The following is a 20,089-nucleotide window of genomic DNA, read 5'->3' on the forward strand; positions in this document are numbered from 1 at the left end:
GTATCTCGGGATAATAAGCCTACTTCACAGGGTGGGGGCTAAGACTAAGCTAGTAGTATTTGAATTGCTTGAAACTGACCCTGGCATTTCGGAGTACTCTGCGTGTTGTTGATGATTCTATCATCACCGAGCCAAGGCTGGCCCTGCAGTGGAACGGGAAAGAACTAGAACCGCCTAGAAGAACCCCTCTCTCCTTTCATGAAAGCTAATGGCCTTCAGTGAACAATTTGTCATGATATTCTTGACTAGAACCAGTAACCATCTATGACAAAATGCCCAAGAAAATCAACTCAGAGGAGGAAAGATTTCAGCCCATGCTCACCTGGCTCTATTGCTTCTGGGCCTGAGGTGTGCAGCATCCCTGTAAGAGCCGATGGCAGAGTGGAGGCTTACCTCATGCCAACGGCCTATCAAATTGCATCTGGAGCCCTCAGGATCCATTCGCCTCCCCTCTGAACTTGATGCACTGAGGACTGATCCTTCAATAGAGGAGCCTCTGGCAAAATACTTCATATCTCAATAGTAATATTAACTAGTTCTGTATCGGTGAGATAGTCCCAAATGTGGCCTTCCTTGGGGACAGGAAACAGAGAGGCTCCAGTGAGAAATTCCTGGGATCTGGGAAAAGGGCAAATGCTTTCAAAGGAGCTGTGAGAAGCCCCTGATCGGGTGACTTGGTTCAATGCAAACCACGGGCTGAAAAATCCAAAGGAAAAGTTCCTTAATTCCTAGGCGCATACGAGCTTATGGTTAAGAAACAAAAACGATGTGTCCTCTACCTGGATCAGCTTCGGGGAAGAAGTGGCTCGGTCATTTCTTGCTTGATGTCCTGCTCATCATGTGTTACAGGACAGGTAGGCTAGGGCCTGGGCCAAAGCTATTGTCAACAACAATGTGGGCTCAGGCTGGGAGATGAGGAGTCCGTCTTCCCTCTTTAGGAAATTGGCATGCCCAGGGGTTAGGTCTTCTAACCGTCACTTCTCAGTTCTGCTTCATGAATGTTTGTCCGATGAAGACAAACACACCAAGGAGACGTGTGGCAGTCAAACACACAGCAGAGTTCCGAGTCCACTTGGGATCGGTCTACACCAAGGACACTGGGACTCTTAACAGAAACCAGGGGATTTTTTTTCATCCATTGCATGTTAGAAACCGTGCTATGCTTCAATTAGACAACTATAGTTCTCTGTCATAGAGCTTCATACATAGGATTCTTAGTTGCTGAAGCATGTTTGAGTTGGAACTGTGATTTAAAAAAAAAAAAAAAAAAAAAAGGTCTTGTAGACAGACAGGCCTTCACCAAGGTAGGATATTTTACTGAATGAATTGAGCTTTGAAAAAAAAAAACAACAACCAGTAAACAGAAGCCCTGTCCACTGATGATCTTATCAATGTCTTCATCCCATTCATGCCTTAGCAACCTGTAAGACTAGATAGAGCGACCTTACTATGGGTTCCTGGTGATTTCACATTCATAAACCCTTGTGTCAGATTTGGATAGGATCTTACAATTCACATATTCCGAGCTCCCTTGTGTCTTTTGCCATCTGTGATTATGAACGAGGAAATCAGTGGCCACAGAAGCGTCTCCGGGCAAGCCTCATAGGCAGAAGTCAGAGTAAGAATGGGCATTCATTTTTGATGTTGTTGTTGTTTGAGACAGGGTTTCTGTGTGTAGACTTGGCTGTCCTGGAACTAACTCTGTAGACAAGGCTGGCCTCGAACTCAAAGATTTGCCTGACTCTGCCTACTAAAGGCTGGGATTAAAGGCATGTGCCACCACTGCCTTCTTGATACATAGTGCTCTCTGTCTGATATACCATAGTCCCTACAAATCAATAGGGCACTATGAACTCAAATGGCCTAGTGGGCTGTACCTACCACCTGGCAAGATCTTCAAAGCTAGAGCAGGAAGGGCCCATGGGGTTATCTGAAATATCAGAGCCCACTGGAACAAAAAGTCCAGGTTATATGAGGAAAAGCCATTGCTTCAGCTGAGAAATTTCAATAGACGAGGCAGAAACTTCTCCATGGAATGGCCCATGTGATTCTCTCTGTGGAAAACATCACACCACTATCAAAATTCAATACCGATCTAAAAATAGACACTCTAAAAAAAGAGGTAAATCCTGAAATCCAATCGATGGGGGTGCTGGGGAGAGATTGAGAGAGCTGACGTCAACCATGAGGAAACTGGGTTTGTTTATGGTCTAGTTTTAGATTTCTACATGAAACTTTTCATTGGGATTAGGAATTAAGCAACTGACCTCTTAGAAGTGTGCCCATCACTTACCACAACTGGAAGTAGCCTACGTTCTCATCTCCCATTAGCTCAGAACTCCCTGGTTAAAAGTTCTAGTCAGTAGAATATTACCCCTTATTCACAAGTAGGCTGACCTTCTAGATACAGGGGGGAAATGGAGTAGCCTAAGCCAATTCATCCTTCAAGACCTCTCACGGCCTCTGGTTTCCTGGGTTGTCAAACAACCTCCTCTGCTGACCCTGCCTTTCATTGTCTTCAATTCATGCTACACGGAGTTGCACGAGATGTGCTTTCCAAGTCACCATTCCCTGGAACATCTTTGAGGAGGTCTCTGCCAGCGTGAGTCTGGACCTTTGCCTGGCATTGTTAGTAGTTGTAGCACTTAGCCAGAATCTCTCCCATGAAGTTGTCTTTCTCACAGCTTCCCAGTACGGAGTCTGCTATTCCTGCACATTGTGGCATTCAGGGTCTATTCCTGTAAAATCTCTTGCTCCATAAAACTCTCTGTCTCTCCCTACCCCTACCAACTAGGCAGAGTCCATTCCTTCCCTAGCTTTCCCCACAAGGGCCCTCTTCTCCCCCAGGAGGCACTGTCATCTATGCAAAGTAGGTACTGTGACCTGAATCCCAGCTCTGTCTTGCTTGGAATGTTAATGTGTGAAGCAGGACAAAGTGGGGCTTCTCTGCCTCATGGAAAAAGTGGACTATAAAGGCCACCCTGCCACAACATGCATGGTGGCTGTATGAGCACACACACACCACCTCAACTGAGGCTCCTCTACAAAACCTAGTTTGAAAATTAGCACCATTAGAATAAACAAATAGCTTAGAAGAATGAGTAAGCATATCCCCTTGTGGCAGAAAACACACCAAACACACCCACTTAGGACACACACACATATGTGTTAAAGGCATTTAACTCTTAGTCTGCATTATGTCAGTATCCATGGGTTATTTATAAGCTGCCATCTAGATTACATCATAGAATGTGAGAAGTACAGAGCAGGTGGTTCTGTTTCTGAGAGGCCTGGGCCAGCCCTCACCAGGCAAAGATGATCAGTGCAGGATCTCTCACTGCAGGAGAGAGTCAGAATCTTCCCCCTAGGTTCTGATCATTGCTGCCAGAAGCTAAGCCTTTGTGACCAACCTCCAATGCAAAATTTCTCTACTGGGGTCTTTACATAGTCTAGACATATTCTAGAAGCCTGGAAATTATCTAGAAAATTACCGAAAGCAAGGGGAGTAGGAATTCTGTATGACCAATGCCAATTTTAGGAACGTGTGTATCAAGTATATATTTCTTTTAAAAAAAATCAGAAAACACACATAATCATTTTAGTAATAGTCATTTGAATTATTCTTTTTTGCCCTTTTTGAATTTTCCAAAATTTCTACAAAGAACAAATATTCTTGAGCTTGGCAGAGTGAGGCATACCTTCAACCTCAGCACTCAGGAGGCTGAGACAAGTGGATCTCTATAATTTTGAATATAACATGGTCTATGTAGTGAGTTCGGGGCCACCCAGGGCTACATGGTAAGGTCCTATTTCAAAAACCAAAACCAAAACAAAGCCCTGTGTTTGGGAACTAGAATGAAGCCAGCACTTTCCACACTGTGGCACAGTGAGCATGCTCCCACGAGGTAAGACCATGACCTCTCCTGGCCACCACTACATGCTGTGACAGGGAATGTGGTGCCTCACAACATGGCACATAGTAGGTGCTAAATACACTATAACCGAATAGAAGAATGTGAAGCTCCCACCCTAGCCCATTCTGGATGAAGCAGAGTCAGGCAAAGCCTACCTTGCTGGCCAGCTAGTCTAGCCAAACAACATGCTCCAGGTTCAGTGACCAAGACCTTGTTCCAAAAATGGAACATGATGCAACATATTTCAAGTTTATCTCTGGCTTTACATGTTCACACGCAAGTGAGGACTCCCACACACAGTGCAGAAAAGTGCATATCACCCTTTCCCCAAAGTTATTTGTTGATGTTTGGTTGGTTGGTTGGTTGGTTTGGGGGGGTGGTAGATTGTTTGTTTGATCTTTCTTTCTTTGAGTCAATCTTGTTATATAGCAGAGGTTGGCCTCAAACTTTCTATCCTCTTGCCTCAGCCTCTAAGTATCAGGTTTATAGGTCTGTGCCAAAGATGATAAATTTTATGATCATTTTATCGCAATGAAGTGTGGAAATAAAAAAGAAGGATGATTAAACTTACTTTACCGTAACATATGAAGAAGATGCAAGATAAGTTAACTGGAAGCCTTTGAAGGCAACTCTTCAATTCAGATGTAAGACTTCCTTACATGCAAAGAAGTTACCTGATATAACAGCCTCTAGATTAAGAGGTAGAACTTCACCATGTCTGTCCTGGGGTGGGGACACAGGAGCAAAGTGCATTCTATAACCTTGTGTTTCATCACAGAATGAGCCCTTGCTTCAAGACCTGAGCAACAGCCTTCTTCACCAGGCTTTGTGGTGGCTTGAAAGAAAATGTCACCCAATGGGAATGGCACTATTAGGAGATGTGGCCTTGTTGGAGGAAGTGTGTCACTGTGGAGGTCAGCTTTGAGGTCTCTTGTATGCTCAAGCCACACCCAGTGAGACAGACCACTTCCTGGTGCCTGCAAGTCAAGATGTAGGACTCTCAGGTCCACTACCAGCACCATGTCTGCCTGTACACCACCATGCTGCACCATGATGATTATGGATTAAACCTTTGAAAATGTAAGCCACCCCAATTAAATGTGTTTCCTTTATAAGAGTTGCCATGAACATGGTGTCTCTTCACAGCAATAGAAACCCTAAGACAGGCTTACTTGGTATGGAATTGTGTTGTCCCGTCTACTTGCTGGAGCAGTCCCACTCTAACCCTCCACAGACTCATCCCTCAGTGCTCCTCAGGGGAGCAGAGATTATCACTCAATGACCTTAAACACCAACCCTCCTATGAGAGTTCCCTTAAGTCCTCAGTCCATTACAGGCCACAGGCCCCCTGAATGTGTGAACTGGCCAAGCAGGAGAAATGGCATGGCTGCCCAGTGCCATCAAGGGAGATGTGTTTCCTAGAGTCTTAATCACACAAAGCCCAAAGGAAGCATCCACACAGACTCACTTCACCTAAACCTGTTAAAGATTACCAACCTTATCACAACCTAGAGTCTTCTACTGGCAAGCCAATTGATTCCCTGAGGGCTGCTAATCCAAAAACAACTCATGGTATTGAACAGTCTCGGTTTTTTTTTTTTTCCCCCAGAGACAGCCACCAAAGGGGTCAAAACCCCTCCAGCTCCTCCTAGGCCCTGCCACCTCCCACGTCACGTGGTCTCACAGGACCGGGGGCCACACTTTCTCAGCTCTCTTAGGTTTGTCTATTTATTAGATTTGCCATCTCTTTTCAAGACTCTGCCAACCCTTTTGTATGCCTTCCACCTTTTTTTTTTTTTTCCTTTAGGGTTTGCTAGTCTGTAAAAAGTCAAAGCAAACATTAGAGTCCCTTGAAACTACAAATTCTCTCCTCTGTTGTCAACACTTGCTCTGGGTAGCTCTCCCCATGCCCACAGAGATGATTAAATCACACTTGAAAAACATCTCCAGTTGCTTTTTAAGGATTTTCCATGCTGCACGTTCCCCAGGGCTGGAGGGAGGCTGGCCAACAGAGATCCTGTAGGAGCTCAGCCCTGTTTCCTTCATGGCAAAGTCCTCCAGGATTTGCCTTCCCAGGCCTGGCAGGAAATGCCAGAGGGTGGGGGACGGGTACAGTGTGCAGAGCTGCAAGCCTTAAAGAGGCAAGACCACGGGTGAAGTTGTCCCAGTCAGGTTTTGTGGGAGCCAATTGCAAAGGGTGGTTTGGCAATGGCGAGCATGAAATAGAAACATACAGAATCTAAAAGGGCCTGGAAATTTTCATTTTCTGTTTACCACAAAATCAAAACCAATCTCTCTCTTAGGGCTCTCTGAGCCCTAGCAGCCAACGGGACAGGCAATTTCTGAAAAAGCGGCTTCTCCGCCAAGCTCTAACCTGGAGCAGGCCATGTCTTTAGCGCCTAGGAGGACACCTCAGGCCCCTAAAGAAGGCTCACAGCACCGCTGTCTCTTTCCCGTCAGCCTCTGACTTTGCAAGAATTTATTTTCCTTATTTTCTCCGTATACACCTGACCCCCCAACTTCACCTCTTTCCCTGGGCCTCCTTTCCAGGAAGAAGCAGGACACAGGAGCTGTGAAGTCCAGTGTGGGGAAAATGTCAACATGACATCTAGAAAGAACTTGGAGGCCATCTCTTGGCACCCATCATCTTTTAGATGTTAGCCCTATTTCAAGGTTCAGATTTGCAGCCTCCCTCGAAACCCAAAAGGCACACAATATAGCAGAAGCTCAAATCTGAATTTGATGGAAATGTAACTCGTGGCCTTACTGACTAGCCTATCTGCCCATCCTCACTAGCCCTGGAATGCTGGAGTCACTTGCTTCTTAGCTTCCAAAGCCTACGGAAGACAGCTGCAGTACGCTTACCGAGAACAGAGTGGCTTAGTATAGAAAACTCTCGAGCCACTATTTGAATTCAGCGTGGTCATTCAGTGGGCTGCAGCCGCCAGATTTGACTGAACCATCATGGTTAATGCCAAGAGGTCTGCACAGCCATCATTCCTGGCTGCCAAATAAGACACAGGCCCTTACTCTACACTCTTCCAAGCCAGCCAGCCAACCTGTACACAGCACACAGCTTAAAGCCGTGCATCATCTACCAGGAAGTTCTCAAAGCCGTTTCCAGGAGAACCTTGTCTTCCTCTATACTAAACCCTGAATCTGTTAGTGAATTTTCTATTGCTACGATAAAACACCATGACAAAGGCAGCCCGAGAACAAAGAGTTTATTTGCACTATGGTTCCAGAAGGTTAAATTCCATGATGGCTTAGCAAAGACATGGCGGCAGGGACAGCAAGCTGAGGGATCAGATCTTGAACTGCAAGCCAGAAGCAGAGAGAGCACATGGCGAGAGGCTTCTAAACCCCAAAGCCCGCCCCCAGTGACACAGTCTCCCCAACAAAGCCACACCTCTCACACCCCCTAAGCTTCCTCAAATAGTGCCACTAACTTGAGACCAAGCATTCAAATGTCTGAGCCTGGAGGGATCATTCTTATTCAGCTCCCCACACTGAGGCTCACCTAGGGGCCGAGGAACTGGACTTTTTCAGGAAAAACAACACGCAAGCAAGATTGGAAACTGACCATGGATCATGACTGCCCTTTCAGCTCCCTGCCCTGCCCAAGTCTCACTCTTCAAAAGCACCTCTTCTCCATTAGACCCCGAAGAACAGCAGCTCTGAGTCCTCTTGGTTTGAGTGTCCATCCAGAACAGGATTACTTAGTGCTAATTTACTGTAGAAGTGGATGTAAGTCCTCATTCCTGGACCCAGTCACCCTTCCTCATGAGAATCTGTGTTCCCATCTACTTCAATCAGGAGGCTAGTAGCCATTCTTTAAAACCATGACTATTGGTTGGTAAAGGAGAAGTCAGGGTTTGGTTTTGTTTTTTAAAAATTTATGTATGAGTGTTCTGTCTGCACGTATGCCTGCAGGGGGCATCAGATCCCATTTTAGATATCTATGAGCCACCTTGTGGTTGCTGGGAATTGAACCCAGGTCCTCTGGAAGACCAGCCAGGGCTCTTAACCACAGAGTCATCTCTCCAGCCTGCAAGTCAGTTTTTCAAAGTTAAATTTGGGGTCTGTAGAGGTCTGAATGAAAATAGCCCCCATAGACTCACTGGAGGTGTGGCTCTGTTGGAGTAGGTGTGGCCTTGTTGGAGGAAGTGTGTCACTGGGGACTGGGCTTTGAGGTTTCAGAAGTTCAAGCTAAGCCTAGCGGTTCACTGACTCTTCCTGCTGCCTACAGATCCAGATGCAGAACTCTCAGCTTCCAGCACCATGTCTGCCTGTGTGCTGCCATGCTTCCTACCATGACGACAATGGATTACACTCTGAATTATAAGCCAGCCCCAATTAAAAGTTTTCCTTTGTAAGAGTTGCCATGGTCATGGTGTTTCTTCACAGCAATAAAACTCTACTGTAAAGACAGGGTCTATAAAATGATTCTTCATAAAGTTCCTTTTATTAGTAAATCAATGTCCTGTAGTAAGAGTAAATTATAATTTATTAAGAAAGATAGAATACAGACATGCTGTTTAAAAGAGGTGCCAGCTTGTTTCTGTAACTACCTGACACTGGCCTGAGGATTAGTGTATCTCTGACATGCAGAGAAGTCTTTTCTCTCTGCCACCTAGACCCTCAAAACCATGTTAGTTCATTTTTTCTGCCATAAGTAAAAGTCGTGGTGTTCTTCAATACCAGTTTGTATTCCAAAGAGAAACCTTGGCTTTGGCAATCTTCAGTGTGAGTTTTCTGTAGAATACAGTGGCACTGAAGATATGATCACCCTTTCTCATTTACCTATCAAGAGGCCCCCAACTGTGTTTCTCCAAGAATCACCATATACAGGAGACCCACAGAGCCTTCATGGCTAGACCCAGCTCTTTTCGGCACCTGGACCTTTTGAGTTCATAGAAAGAGAGGTAATGTGGCTCCCTCCCTACACAGCCACCTCAGTCAGACATGAGCCTGTAGAGATTGGTGGGGCACTTAGCTGGCAGAGACAGTCACATCAGATCAAGGCCCCACTGGAGTAGCAATCCCAGAGGCCAGATGAGGTACCAGGTTTGACTGCCAGCATGTACTTACTGCCTGTGGAAAGTAAAATCTCTTCTTCATATCCCAGAGGCAGGGTTCTTGCCTAACATGCATGAGACTCTAAGTTCAATTCCTACTACCCCCCTCCAAATACATTAAAAAAAAAAAGACTATTGTTCTCTGAAACAATTTTCTCAGTGGTACAAATAGAAAAGTAGACTAAGTGGGTTTTATTGTTGTTATTGTTTTTAAGACAAAACTCAAAAAACTTTCAAGTATCTGATTGTGACAGTAGCACATATTGGATGTGAGCCCATGTAGTATAAGTACCATGGACAATAAAGACATATGGGACCTGATACATTTCTCTTGAATCTTGAATGAAGTTCTAAAAGGAGTCAGACATGGAGGCTCGTCCTGGAATGCTGCTGTTTAAGAGGTGGAAACAGGATCATCACAAGTTTCGGGCCTGTGTGAACTCAGGTACCATCTCAAAAACAAAAACAACAGCTAAGTTCTAGTGGAAAAAAAAAAAAAAAAAGCAAGGTGGCCCCATCTCTGGGCTTCTTACGTCCCGCTGGACTCTGCATTTGTAAACACACATGAACTCACACCCGCCCGTTTGGAATTGCACAATATGCATTTCAGAGAAAAGTGGGGCTTAGCCAGCCGTTCCTAGGCTTGCTCAGGAAAGGAACAGAGTCTTATGAAATGGGGCTCTCTGAAGACAGCTTCCCAGAGAAAACAATCCTGGTGTCTCTGAAGGAGAAGCCACAGGATGGCTGGGCATTTTCAGGTGTTTCTCATTTCTGAAGAGATCAGAGGAGAGGGAAATTCCCCCTAGATCAGCGTTGCTCAACGTGGACTAGGTGTCGCTTGCGGGGTGGTGGGGACCAAGTAAGTTGAGCTATAGTGGATTAAACTGAGTCAGTCCGCCTTTTCCCACTGCAGGACTCTCGGGGGACTCTGATAAATGTGTACTAAGACTGCTGAACAGAAGCAGGGGCCTTCATTCTTAAAGCTCCTGAGATAAGCAGGGCTCTCAGAACCAGCCTTGGGGGAACTGAACCAAAGAGACCAGGTTTCTGAGAAATGGGATCTGGCTCTTCAGGACCTAGCATATAGGAAACACTCAATATAGTTGGAATAAAAGGTTCCTGAGTGACAAGATGAGGAATTCGCTTCATTCTAAGCAGGGAGAATGACACTCAGCCCAAAATGGTGGAGAGTATGCCTAAGAGCCAGACATCTCACATGTGTGCAAGTGCATGCACACACACACACACACACACACACACACACACACGCATGCACACACGCATGCACAAATGCACACACAGCTCCAGCACCCCGGTGCTCATCCAGAATATGACTGTTTACTATCTAGGCTCCAGGCAGGAACAGATAGGGGTCTAGATTCAAGCTGTCTTTGTCTTCTAAAGACAAACACTACAAATTCATAATGCATCCTAGAAGACTTTCTCCCACACATGCCCCCCCAAAAGAAAAATAAAGTAAGAATTTTATGAAGAAAATGTGCTTTTCCCCCCTCTAAGAATAGTGCCACATCAGATGAGGGGGCCTCCAAGGATGCTCTTACAGATCCTTGTCCCTTTACTGCCACCTGCTGGTGGGCAGGCACCTATGCGGTAAATTTCAAAATGCTTGAATTTCACTGTGGAATTCCAAGCATGTTTAGATTTTGCATCTCTAATGACATCACACAAGTTAGAAGGATTAGGGTAGCTTTTGCTCATTTTCTTTTGAGCTGAAAACAACCTAGAAGTGATTTGACTGTTGATAAAAGTTAGGAGACGGAGCAGAGTATACACCACTATTTTGCTTTGTGTAGCTACAATTTGCAAAGTGCACCATTGCTCTGCTCATCCCTGTACAAGGGTACTCTCAAAGAAGACCACGTCCAAACGTGTCCCTATTTCCACAAAGATAAAATCTACTCTGCCTTATAGAGAAGCATGTAGATGGTCAAAAATTGGTATCCGACAAGGTCGAGAGACTATGTGTTACATTCCACAATACTACCCGAGATCAGCCCCCTTCGCAAGCATACCTTGGTCTGGAAGCAGCAATAGAGTTGGGTTAGGTAAGGGTGTTTGCGTGCCAGAGCCAAAATCCTCTTCTCCGTCATTGTGCAGTCCACGTCGTCATCCTGGAGGATGACGTCCTTCTTTAAGACCTTCACAGCGTACACTTCATCTTTGCCCTTGAGTTCCGCCAGCATGACCTGCAATCAGTTTGAACCATCTGGTCAGTCTACGCACACACGGACTCAAACAATGTCAAACACCTACATGCTGCTTGCGTTTTTCCTTTCATTTTGAATGAGGATGTTTCGGAAATTAACGTTTGAAATGTTTAGGGAATCTACCCTGCCTAATTCAGCTACTAAAGTTTTTCTTTTCTCTTCTTTTTAATCTCTGGCATGGTGCTTAGGTTACATCATTATTCGTATCTTCATCTACATCAGTGATGCTGTAATTACCGGAGAACAAATGTATCTCTTTCTGCCCTCTATCCCTCTCCTCTCACTTTTTTCTTTTTCAATTTCTTCCTTTTTTTTTGACAGTCCACACTATATAGGCTGGTCTGGTCTTGAACTCATGACACTTCCGCTTCAGTCTCCCAAGTGTTGATATTATAGGTGTACCCTACCATGCTACAAATGAATACAGGGCTTTCAGAAGAAGCAATATTTTCTCCGTATTTTCTTATAAGGTCACTATCATTATCCTGATTGCTGATAAAGTAAAAACACTGTAATTTATTCCAATATCTCCTTCCTATTGGAAATTTAAGTTATACCAAATTAAGTTCTATATAAGTTGCACTGAGTGCTTTTGGACACAATTTAAATTTTTCCTTGGCTTTATATCCTTGAAATAGCAATTCTCATTAAACATTTAACCCATTTCCTGACTTTCAAGGGGGCTGTGTTCATACACACAGTATAGCATTTTAGTGTGTAACATAGATTTAGTATGAGCACAGGCCACATTCACTTACAACTTTTTTTGTTCGTTTGCTTTTTCTTACTTAACAAGTGGGAGATATAATCTTGATTCCATTTTCAACTTTCAGCTGAACTTTCTGGAATATTTATTTTCTAATTAGTTGCTTTGGGAGAGAATTGCTTTTCTCTTCTGCTTAGTTACTCACTGGCTTGTGTTATTTCTCCTAAGTCAGTACATATATGATACATAAAGACAAACCTCCAGTTTTCTGCACAGGCTTCCATGCCTCCTTCATGGAAGTCTGTAATTTTTGTTCCTGAACATTTGTGTACTTAAACCTGCCCTGTTATGGTGATATTTTATTTGTGCTGAAATGTGATTTTATTTGTATGTTAATAAAGTTGCCCGGAGATCAGAGCTAAGTGCAAGCCATTAAGCAGAAGTCTGGTAGTGGTAGCACACGCCCTTAATCCAATCACATGGCAGGCAGAATCTCTGTGTGTTCAAGGACACAGCCAGCATGGTGACACACGCCTTTAATCTCAGTACCAACCATAGAGACCTGGAGATCTGTACAGACAGGCAGTGATGAGGAAGTCATGTGGTTGGGTTTAGAACCAATGAGAAGGCAGAAGAGAAAGGCAATAAAAAGACAGGACACAGGAAGAAGGGCTCTCTCTCTCTCTCTCTCTCTCTCTCTCTCTCAGGGGAAGCAACAGCAGTGAGTGGTAAAATAAGGTGGTCTTAGCTCTTGGCTACCGATCTCTGGGCTTTTAACTCTTTATTTGGCTCTGTGTTTCTTATTTAATAAGACCGTTCAGAATTACATCTACACCCTGTGTTTGCCATTATGGGGTCTTTCCACAGCTCTGCAAGTGAAAACACAATTTCTTCCCCTCACAGCTGACGGCCAGGTCTATGTTCTTGACCTTTGCCTATCAGTGGGTATTTTCATTTACCTACCCCAGTCATGGGTCTTTTCTCCTTTTGGGTGACTCTGAAGTTTACTATTCCAGTATTGTTGTCAAAGGGAAATGACCACAACCCAAGGAACTGGAGAGGTTCAAGATTCTGTCACCCACAAAATACAGCCTGTAAAACTGACTCAAACCTTACTATAATGGCTGTGAGTTTGCCTAAGAAACTACTAGCTAAGTGCTCAGAACTCCTATTCCACCTACGTCATTAACTGGGAAGCTCTGAGCATGCACTTTTCCCTAGAATCTTGCTCAAACTCAAATCCAGCCCTGCTCACAGCCTAAGCCAGAGTCGTGCCTAAACCAGAGGCCTGGGGTCTGTTTTTTATTTAGCTATTTTTAAAGAATGCAATTGCTTCAGCAGTTGCCCTCTGAGTCAGTTCCAGTTACCTCCCTGCCAGTTGATCTCAGGACAGATAGGGGCAGGTGAGGGCCTGCAGAGCAGGCCCTGTGCCTGGGGGCTTCACAGAGCCTTCCCTCAGAACTGCTCTGGAATGGTGGCCTAGGCCTTCAGCTCAGCTAGCAGACTGACTCATGGGCACAGCTTCCCAGAGCCCAGGACATATGAGAGCATGTAACTCCTAGAGCTGCTTGGTCCCCAAATAGGGTCTCTGTTTCATGAGGTCCCCAAAAGGCAATTCCCATGAACCCCAAGGCACAGCTTGAAGGAGGAAGACAAGGGGCAGACAGAAGTCTGACATGCTCCCCCAGTTTCCTGGACTCTTTGTCTTTTTGTCTCTCTAAAATCAAATCTTTGCATCTCCTCAAACCCATCGCTGAGCTCACTGAAGGGCACAGGCCCCACCTGGTGTTTATGCAGTCGAGAGCAGGGGGAAAATGTCCTCAAGACAGGGGCCCCAGATCCACTACAGGATTATCCAGCTCTTCTGTCACAGAGAGGAAGAGCAGGACGTTTAGTAAGCACCAGGAAAATCAGCTAAAGGACATTCAGCTTCCAAAGTCCTACATGGTAAGGTTTGCTCTGAACCTGAAGTTCACAGAGGACACGGGCTCAGAGTTCACGCATGCTCACAGACTTCCTCCTGAGGCGAGCAGAATTTCAGACAGCTCTCTGCACAAGGAAGAAACCTGCAGAGGGGATTGACTGACAGTGTGCTCCCTCCTCGGCTCCACTCCTCTCCCCATTGGACAAATGAGAACAACTGAATTCCCACAACCAACTGAAGCGCAGAACTGGGACCCCCATCAGCCAGGCATTAGCCCGTTCTCACCCCATAAGGAAGGAAAAGGTGACCAGAACAGGCCAGACTGCCCACAAGAAACCAGCACCACTACACATGTGAGCCACCGACCTTGCCAAAGCTGCCTTTGCCCAACACCTTGATGAAGTTGAACTCATCCAGGCCCAAGCGCTTGGCCTGGCCTTGCCGGACTTCACCGTTCTCGCCGGAGCTTGCCAGCTGGCCATCGGTAGATGATGATGCTCTGTGCTCCTCTCCTCGGTTGTCAAACGACAAGGCCTTCCGGATGTTGTTTTCAAGTTCTTTTAGTTCTAGGGCCAAGAGGAAAAAGATACTAGATTAGAAGGCCCCTCATGCGCCCTTTACCTTAAGACTTAATATTCAGAATCCATGAGCTCTCAGCCCTCTTCAGCTGTTCCTAGTGACAGATCTAGGGACATCCTTCTGTAGGCTGCTTTATCTGTCTAACATGCTTCCTTTGGTGCCTAATGCACAAGACATCAGTCTGTAGTGAGGAGGGAGGAAGACATAGTTCCTGAACTGGCAGGGTTCACTGCCACCAAAGGCCTCTGAAGGCCTCCTAGCAACCTTGACCATGATTCGAGGTGTGGTGAGAATTCATGTCTTTCCCGGAACTCTGCAGACTCAGAGGCGACAGGCTCCCTTCCCTTCAAGTTTCCTTTGAAGATTAGAACAAACACTTAGAAGCCACACTCACAGTCATCACTGGTGACAGAATCATTCACTCACAGGGACTAGGAAGCCTTTGTCTTCTAAAGGTCTTTACTTGGCCTTGATGCTGGCTTTACTCTTTATCCCACACAAAGCTTTATCCCATACAAAGCTACCTCAGAGAGTGAGCTACAGGCTTATCATTAACAAAAGAATAGCTTCCTACCATGACATGTCACCAATTTATCTTTGATAGGGAGGAATTCTACAGTCTATTTTCATAACTATGAGATGGTCTTGCAGCCTTCTGGAGTATGTGACCTAAATTACCTGGGGATGACAGTGTTGGGAGGCCCTTTGACCTTTTCTGTTTGAAGAAGGCCTATTATAGTTAGACATTCATTCACCAAAGCGAGCACTCATCTGTGCAGAATGGGGATCTTGACATGACGCTATCGCAAAAGATTCTCATGAGTAACAGGGGTTACAGACGGGAGCAGAGTGTTTATCCCTTGGGATGAAGACAGATGAGTGAGCAGCACCTCTGGATAGGAAGCTCTTTGCCTCCTGTCCAGAAGGACTTTCGTCACAAGGGCCCATGAAGGGGATCTGGAGTGAACTCATACTGGGGTGGAAAGGACACCATCCAAGTCTACAGATAACCTTATCATGACAGACTTCAGCAGCTGCCTACCTACCTACCTCTCTACTCCAAAGTATGACTTTTTGTCGCATTGGGCTTCAGTTGCTAAGAGCATCTTGAAAGGCAGAACCCAGATGACCTAAGACCCGCCCCACCCCCAAAAGCTTGAGGAAAATATCTTACAATGGAGGAGAGACAGCGCCTGACTCAGCTCCGTTTTGTGGTAGCTATATTACTAAGAACGTTTCCTATCCATTAGTTCTCATATCGGGCTGGGAAACATGGTACCTGCCTGGCCTGGTATCTGGTATCTGGTCTATCTGAATAAAGGCCCCAGGAGGTGCAGAAAGACAGCAGAAAGCAAGAGACAGGCCTGGAAGTCACAGGTGAGTGTGACCATGGGTGGTTCACTCTACTTGGATCATTTGAATGTAGGACCCTGCATCTTTGAAGTTCCAGGACATTCCATATGAAAAGGGGAAAACTGCATATGCCTCACTGGCCCAGGACAGACTCTGTAAGCTGGTTACTTAGGGATGGGTGAAATCTCTTTTGGAATGAAGTAAAGACACAGAAAGCCAGTCAAAGGCACAGGAAGGTGAGCTGAGGTCGATTATTCTACAGTCTCAAGACTGGCAAATGGCCACTGAAACTCTTCTGCTCTCTCCTGCCACAGTAATGACCTCCAGTGAGGATTTCATGGCATGAGGAGAGGCACTGGCCTGGCCTGGCCTGGCCTGGCCTGGCCTGGCCTGGCTGCCAGCTTAGCTCTTGACCTCAGGACAAGCATTTTCAACCCCGACTTTCCACTTCCCAGCCAGTTACCTGAGCTGAGCATCAGGATAGAGACGGTGTGAGTGAAATAGTAGAAACAAGATCAGAAGAGCTATTGACAACTGAGGACCACCATGCTGCGAGGTCATTCCTGCTCTGCAGGTCGATGTTTGGGGACCCATCTGTCACCAGGAGGGGAGGAATCAGACAGGAGTCCTTGCTTAGTTCTCACCTCTCAGAGCCCGTAAACTCATTCCTATGCTCATTATGCCCGCAGAACTTACTGTCTGAAGCACATTTAGTCAGAAGGAAAGACATCCAGAGTAGACCCAGAGTAGTCAGGCCTAGTACTCACTCCTCCCTGCTTCTCAGATTTCATCTTTCCATTCCCATTTGTTCATCCGAAGAATGGGAGAAGAGACATCTCCCATAACTCAGCATGATCTCAAGTCTTGGGGTACCATGAAGAGAGTTAAGGGAAGGATTGCGAAGCAAGTATATGGAACACATCTAGGTCCAGAGAGAAGACCAGAGTGATGGGCAAAGGAGGACTTCTCTTCCTCTCTACACTTGAAACCAAGAAGAGAAGTGAGGGAGCAACACCCCGTATCATTACACATGCCTCCCTCTAATCCTAGGCTGCAGGGAACAGCGGTGACCATCACTTCCAGCTAGTGCCCTCAAGAAAGCCTTGTAGCATACAAGAGCAACTACCATATCAACATGGAAGCAATGTGTACGGACCTCATAGGCCACTGGCTGTGTTGATTAACAGGCCACAGAGACAAGAGGTAAAGGGCAAATCTGAGAGTCTCACCCTGGTCACAAGGGGAGGTGGGCGCTGACTTGGATCGATCATCTGCAGACGGAGAGTTTCCAGAAGCCGGCTGAGGCGATTCAGCACCAGCAACGAGCTAGAAAGGACAGAAGATGGGCGAGTCATCAGAAAGGAGGCTGGTGATGTCAAACGCATGGAGGCACCGGTGATACAGAGAACCGTCAAGAGAAACACAGCAACATCCATCAAACTGAGAGCAGGTGCTTAAGGTTTCCCGGGCCAATTCAACGGAAAACAAAACACGAAAGATTTCTACCATCTCAATATTTATCCTCTCCAAAGACAGGTGACCTTTTAAAGCAAAGCCCTGCTCCATTCTTTCAGTTACAACCCCCCTCCACACACACACCCCTCTCCCCATCCCTACCCTAACAACTCAAGTTATCTATCTCCCTCATCCCTATCTATACAACTCAAGTTATCTCACCAATGCAGTGGGATACTGACTGGCTCTACCACCTGCTTGGTGTTTATTCACGATCTTATTCAGCATGATGTCAATAATAGCATCTGCAGGTACAGACTGTGTATGTAGGGTTCTCTACTCAGACAGACTTTCCAGGACTCTCACTGCTCCTAGTGGCCGTCACGAAGTAATACACATGACAGATGCTCAGTGTAAATACTCTCAGGTATTGGCACATTTTAGTGGAAGGTAACCAGTGACATTTGTTTCCTGGAATAGCGCTGGCATGTGCAACTTAAGTGCCCATATGGACTTGGAGATCTCAGGGGTCTCTGATCCCTCTTCTCTTGGTCTTCCCGAGGATCATTTTTAGCAAAAGATCTGAGACTCCTGCAAAGACCGTTTAGCTCCTGACCAAGAATACATCTCCCTTATCCGTCATACATCTTAAATCACCAGTTGGCTCCTCCAGCTTTGTATCAGGACTGTCACCTCAGTGACTATAGCTGGATGACAGTCCCTTGGCCTTCTCTCTGCCAGATCCTACATTTTTCCATGCTGGCCCTTTTCATCAGGAGTTCATGAACTCAATTCTGTAAATGCAAGGCAGTAGACGGCATCTCGTCACCCCCACAGTCTGTGTGAATGCACAAAAGAACAGGGCACAGCATTTCCCTTTAAACCTCTTCTGAGAGTGAAAGACAGCCATACTTCCAGCAGGGGAAAGCCAATCTCCTGACATCTCTCTGGTGCTAATCAATGGGACATTGGCACCATAGTCCCTTCTCAGCCTACCTCTTCAGGAGGCCCTAGTATTGTTGGCTAGTGTTACTTTGCTTTGCAAATCCAGTGCCTTGGGGCACCAAACAAAGTCTTATTTTGTTTTTCCCAACACAACTCATAGAACCTAAAGAAGTCACCCAATGTATAAGGCCTCATGGTTAACAGGGACAGGATAGTGTTTGTAGGGTTTACAAAACAGCTTTGCTTGTTGGGAAGAGATAGTTAAAAACATGCAAGTTATCTGGTCCTTCTCATCAGTGGGAACAGGCTCTTCTGGGGGCACCAGGGAAAAGACACGGGCAGGTTTGACAACAAGAAGAGTGAGAAGTGTAGGCTCCTTGGAGGGTACTTCAGGCCACGTGTAGAGAGAACACAGGAATGAAGGGTGTGAGGCCCCTACAGAAAGATTTACTCTTCTAGAAAAGGGCTTGGAGACGTTCAACGCCTGGCAGCTGGGGCCACACCCAACCCACCCACATCAGCATCAACTGGATGGATACCGTGGCTCTGCTTGTCTTAGAACCTATTTTCCAAAGGCTCTTAGGTTTTCTAGACCAGGTGTCACTGCTGAAGCAGAGCCCACTAGAGATGCCTTTAGCTCTGTTTACCTCCACAGGCCCTGATTTGCCAAAACAACACAGTAGAACATGCAACTATTCCAAGTGACGTGGAATGCCATCTGGATATATAGGGTTTTGGTGGCTAAGGAAAGGCCAAGTGTCCTTAAGTATTTCCTAGTCAGCTCAGTGCAAGAGCTGGCACAAACCATGACTTGCTGTCTGAAGGAACTGGCCCTGGGGTGGGAGACATCAAACAACCCTTTCACAGGGGTCTCCTAAGACCATCAGAAAACATAGATACTTACATTCCGATTCACAACAATAGCAACGTTACAATTATAAAGTAGCATCGAAAATAATTTTATGATGGGGGGGGTCACCATAACACGAGGAATGTATTAAAGGGTCGCAGCACCAGGAAAGTTGAGAACTGCTGGTCTAGAGTGTCATGCTTTTTCTAGAAGGGACTTCAAGGTCCTCAGCTCAAAGCTTGTTTTCTCTGGTGAACTTTTTATTCCGTTGTGTTACTGAGAATTGAACCCAGGGTTTCATAGACATGAAGAAAACCAAATTACTGCTAAGCTTCCCCTAACCCGCACCTAACTCTTAAGGCTTGCTCTGTCGCCCCCTTCTTCCCACTGAGAGGCATAAAGAGACTTCCATGTTACCTGGCCTCTTTATTTTTGTCTACAAACACATGCTATTATGATTATTTGAGTAAGAAGACTAAACTTAGGAATCTCTCACCCTCCTTCTAGAATACTCTCAGAAGCAGGCCCGGAGAAAGCTCCAGAAACAGTGGTCCCTACCTTTTTCCTCCTCTGGCCGCTGTTGGTGATTTTGTCTGGAGTAACGCCGAGGTCAGCCAGCACTTTGGCAATCCCTCTGGCATCCACCCCGCAGTTGGGAGCCACGTTGGTCTCACATCGACGGTGAACATTCATTTTGCAGACTGTGAGGGAAGAGGAAGGACAGACATCCAATACTCATGCCTAAAATGGGACCCTCACCCAATGACCATCACCAAATGTGATGCATGCTCATCTGACAGAGGTTGGAAAATGAAGAAAAATAAAAGAGATAAATAAAAACCATCCCCCATCCCAATACAGAGAACTACAATCACCCATCAGCTATCATGCAGAGAATGTCTGGAAGATGTTTCTAGTTGCCTCCCCCCCCCTCCCCCCTCCTCCCGTGCTTTTCCTACATATATAAAATAAGAGCAAGCAGAGGTCACATTTACATTTCCTTCAGGGGAATAGGATACCACCTCTGTAAGAGCCAACTTGTTTTCACTGACCTAAG

The 20,089-nt window shown here is 45.8% G+C and overlaps 1 protein-coding gene across 3 annotated transcripts in view; it reads right to left on the minus strand.

Moving 5' to 3' along the window:
* Positions 1 to 20,089, minus strand: part of Prkce (protein kinase C epsilon) — a 512,360-nt gene that overhangs the window by 156,096 nt on the left and 336,175 nt on the right. For all 3 annotated transcript variants that reach the window (XM_059248231.1, XM_059248233.1, XM_059248232.1), the window contains exons 7-10: positions 19,591 to 19,733; positions 17,012 to 17,108; positions 14,217 to 14,416; positions 11,026 to 11,199 (exon numbers count right to left, since the gene is read on the minus strand). In XM_059248231.1, the coding sequence (XP_059104214.1) occupies positions 11,026 to 11,199; positions 14,217 to 14,416; positions 17,012 to 17,108; positions 19,591 to 19,733 (614 nt within the window). The remainder of the gene's footprint in view (positions 1 to 11,025; positions 11,200 to 14,216; positions 14,417 to 17,011; positions 17,109 to 19,590; positions 19,734 to 20,089) is intronic.

Source organism: Peromyscus eremicus, chromosome 22 (genome assembly GCF_949786415.1).
Source record: "Peromyscus eremicus chromosome 22, PerEre_H2_v1, whole genome shotgun sequence".
Classification (NCBI taxonomy): Eukaryota; Metazoa; Chordata; class Mammalia; order Rodentia; family Cricetidae; genus Peromyscus; species Peromyscus eremicus.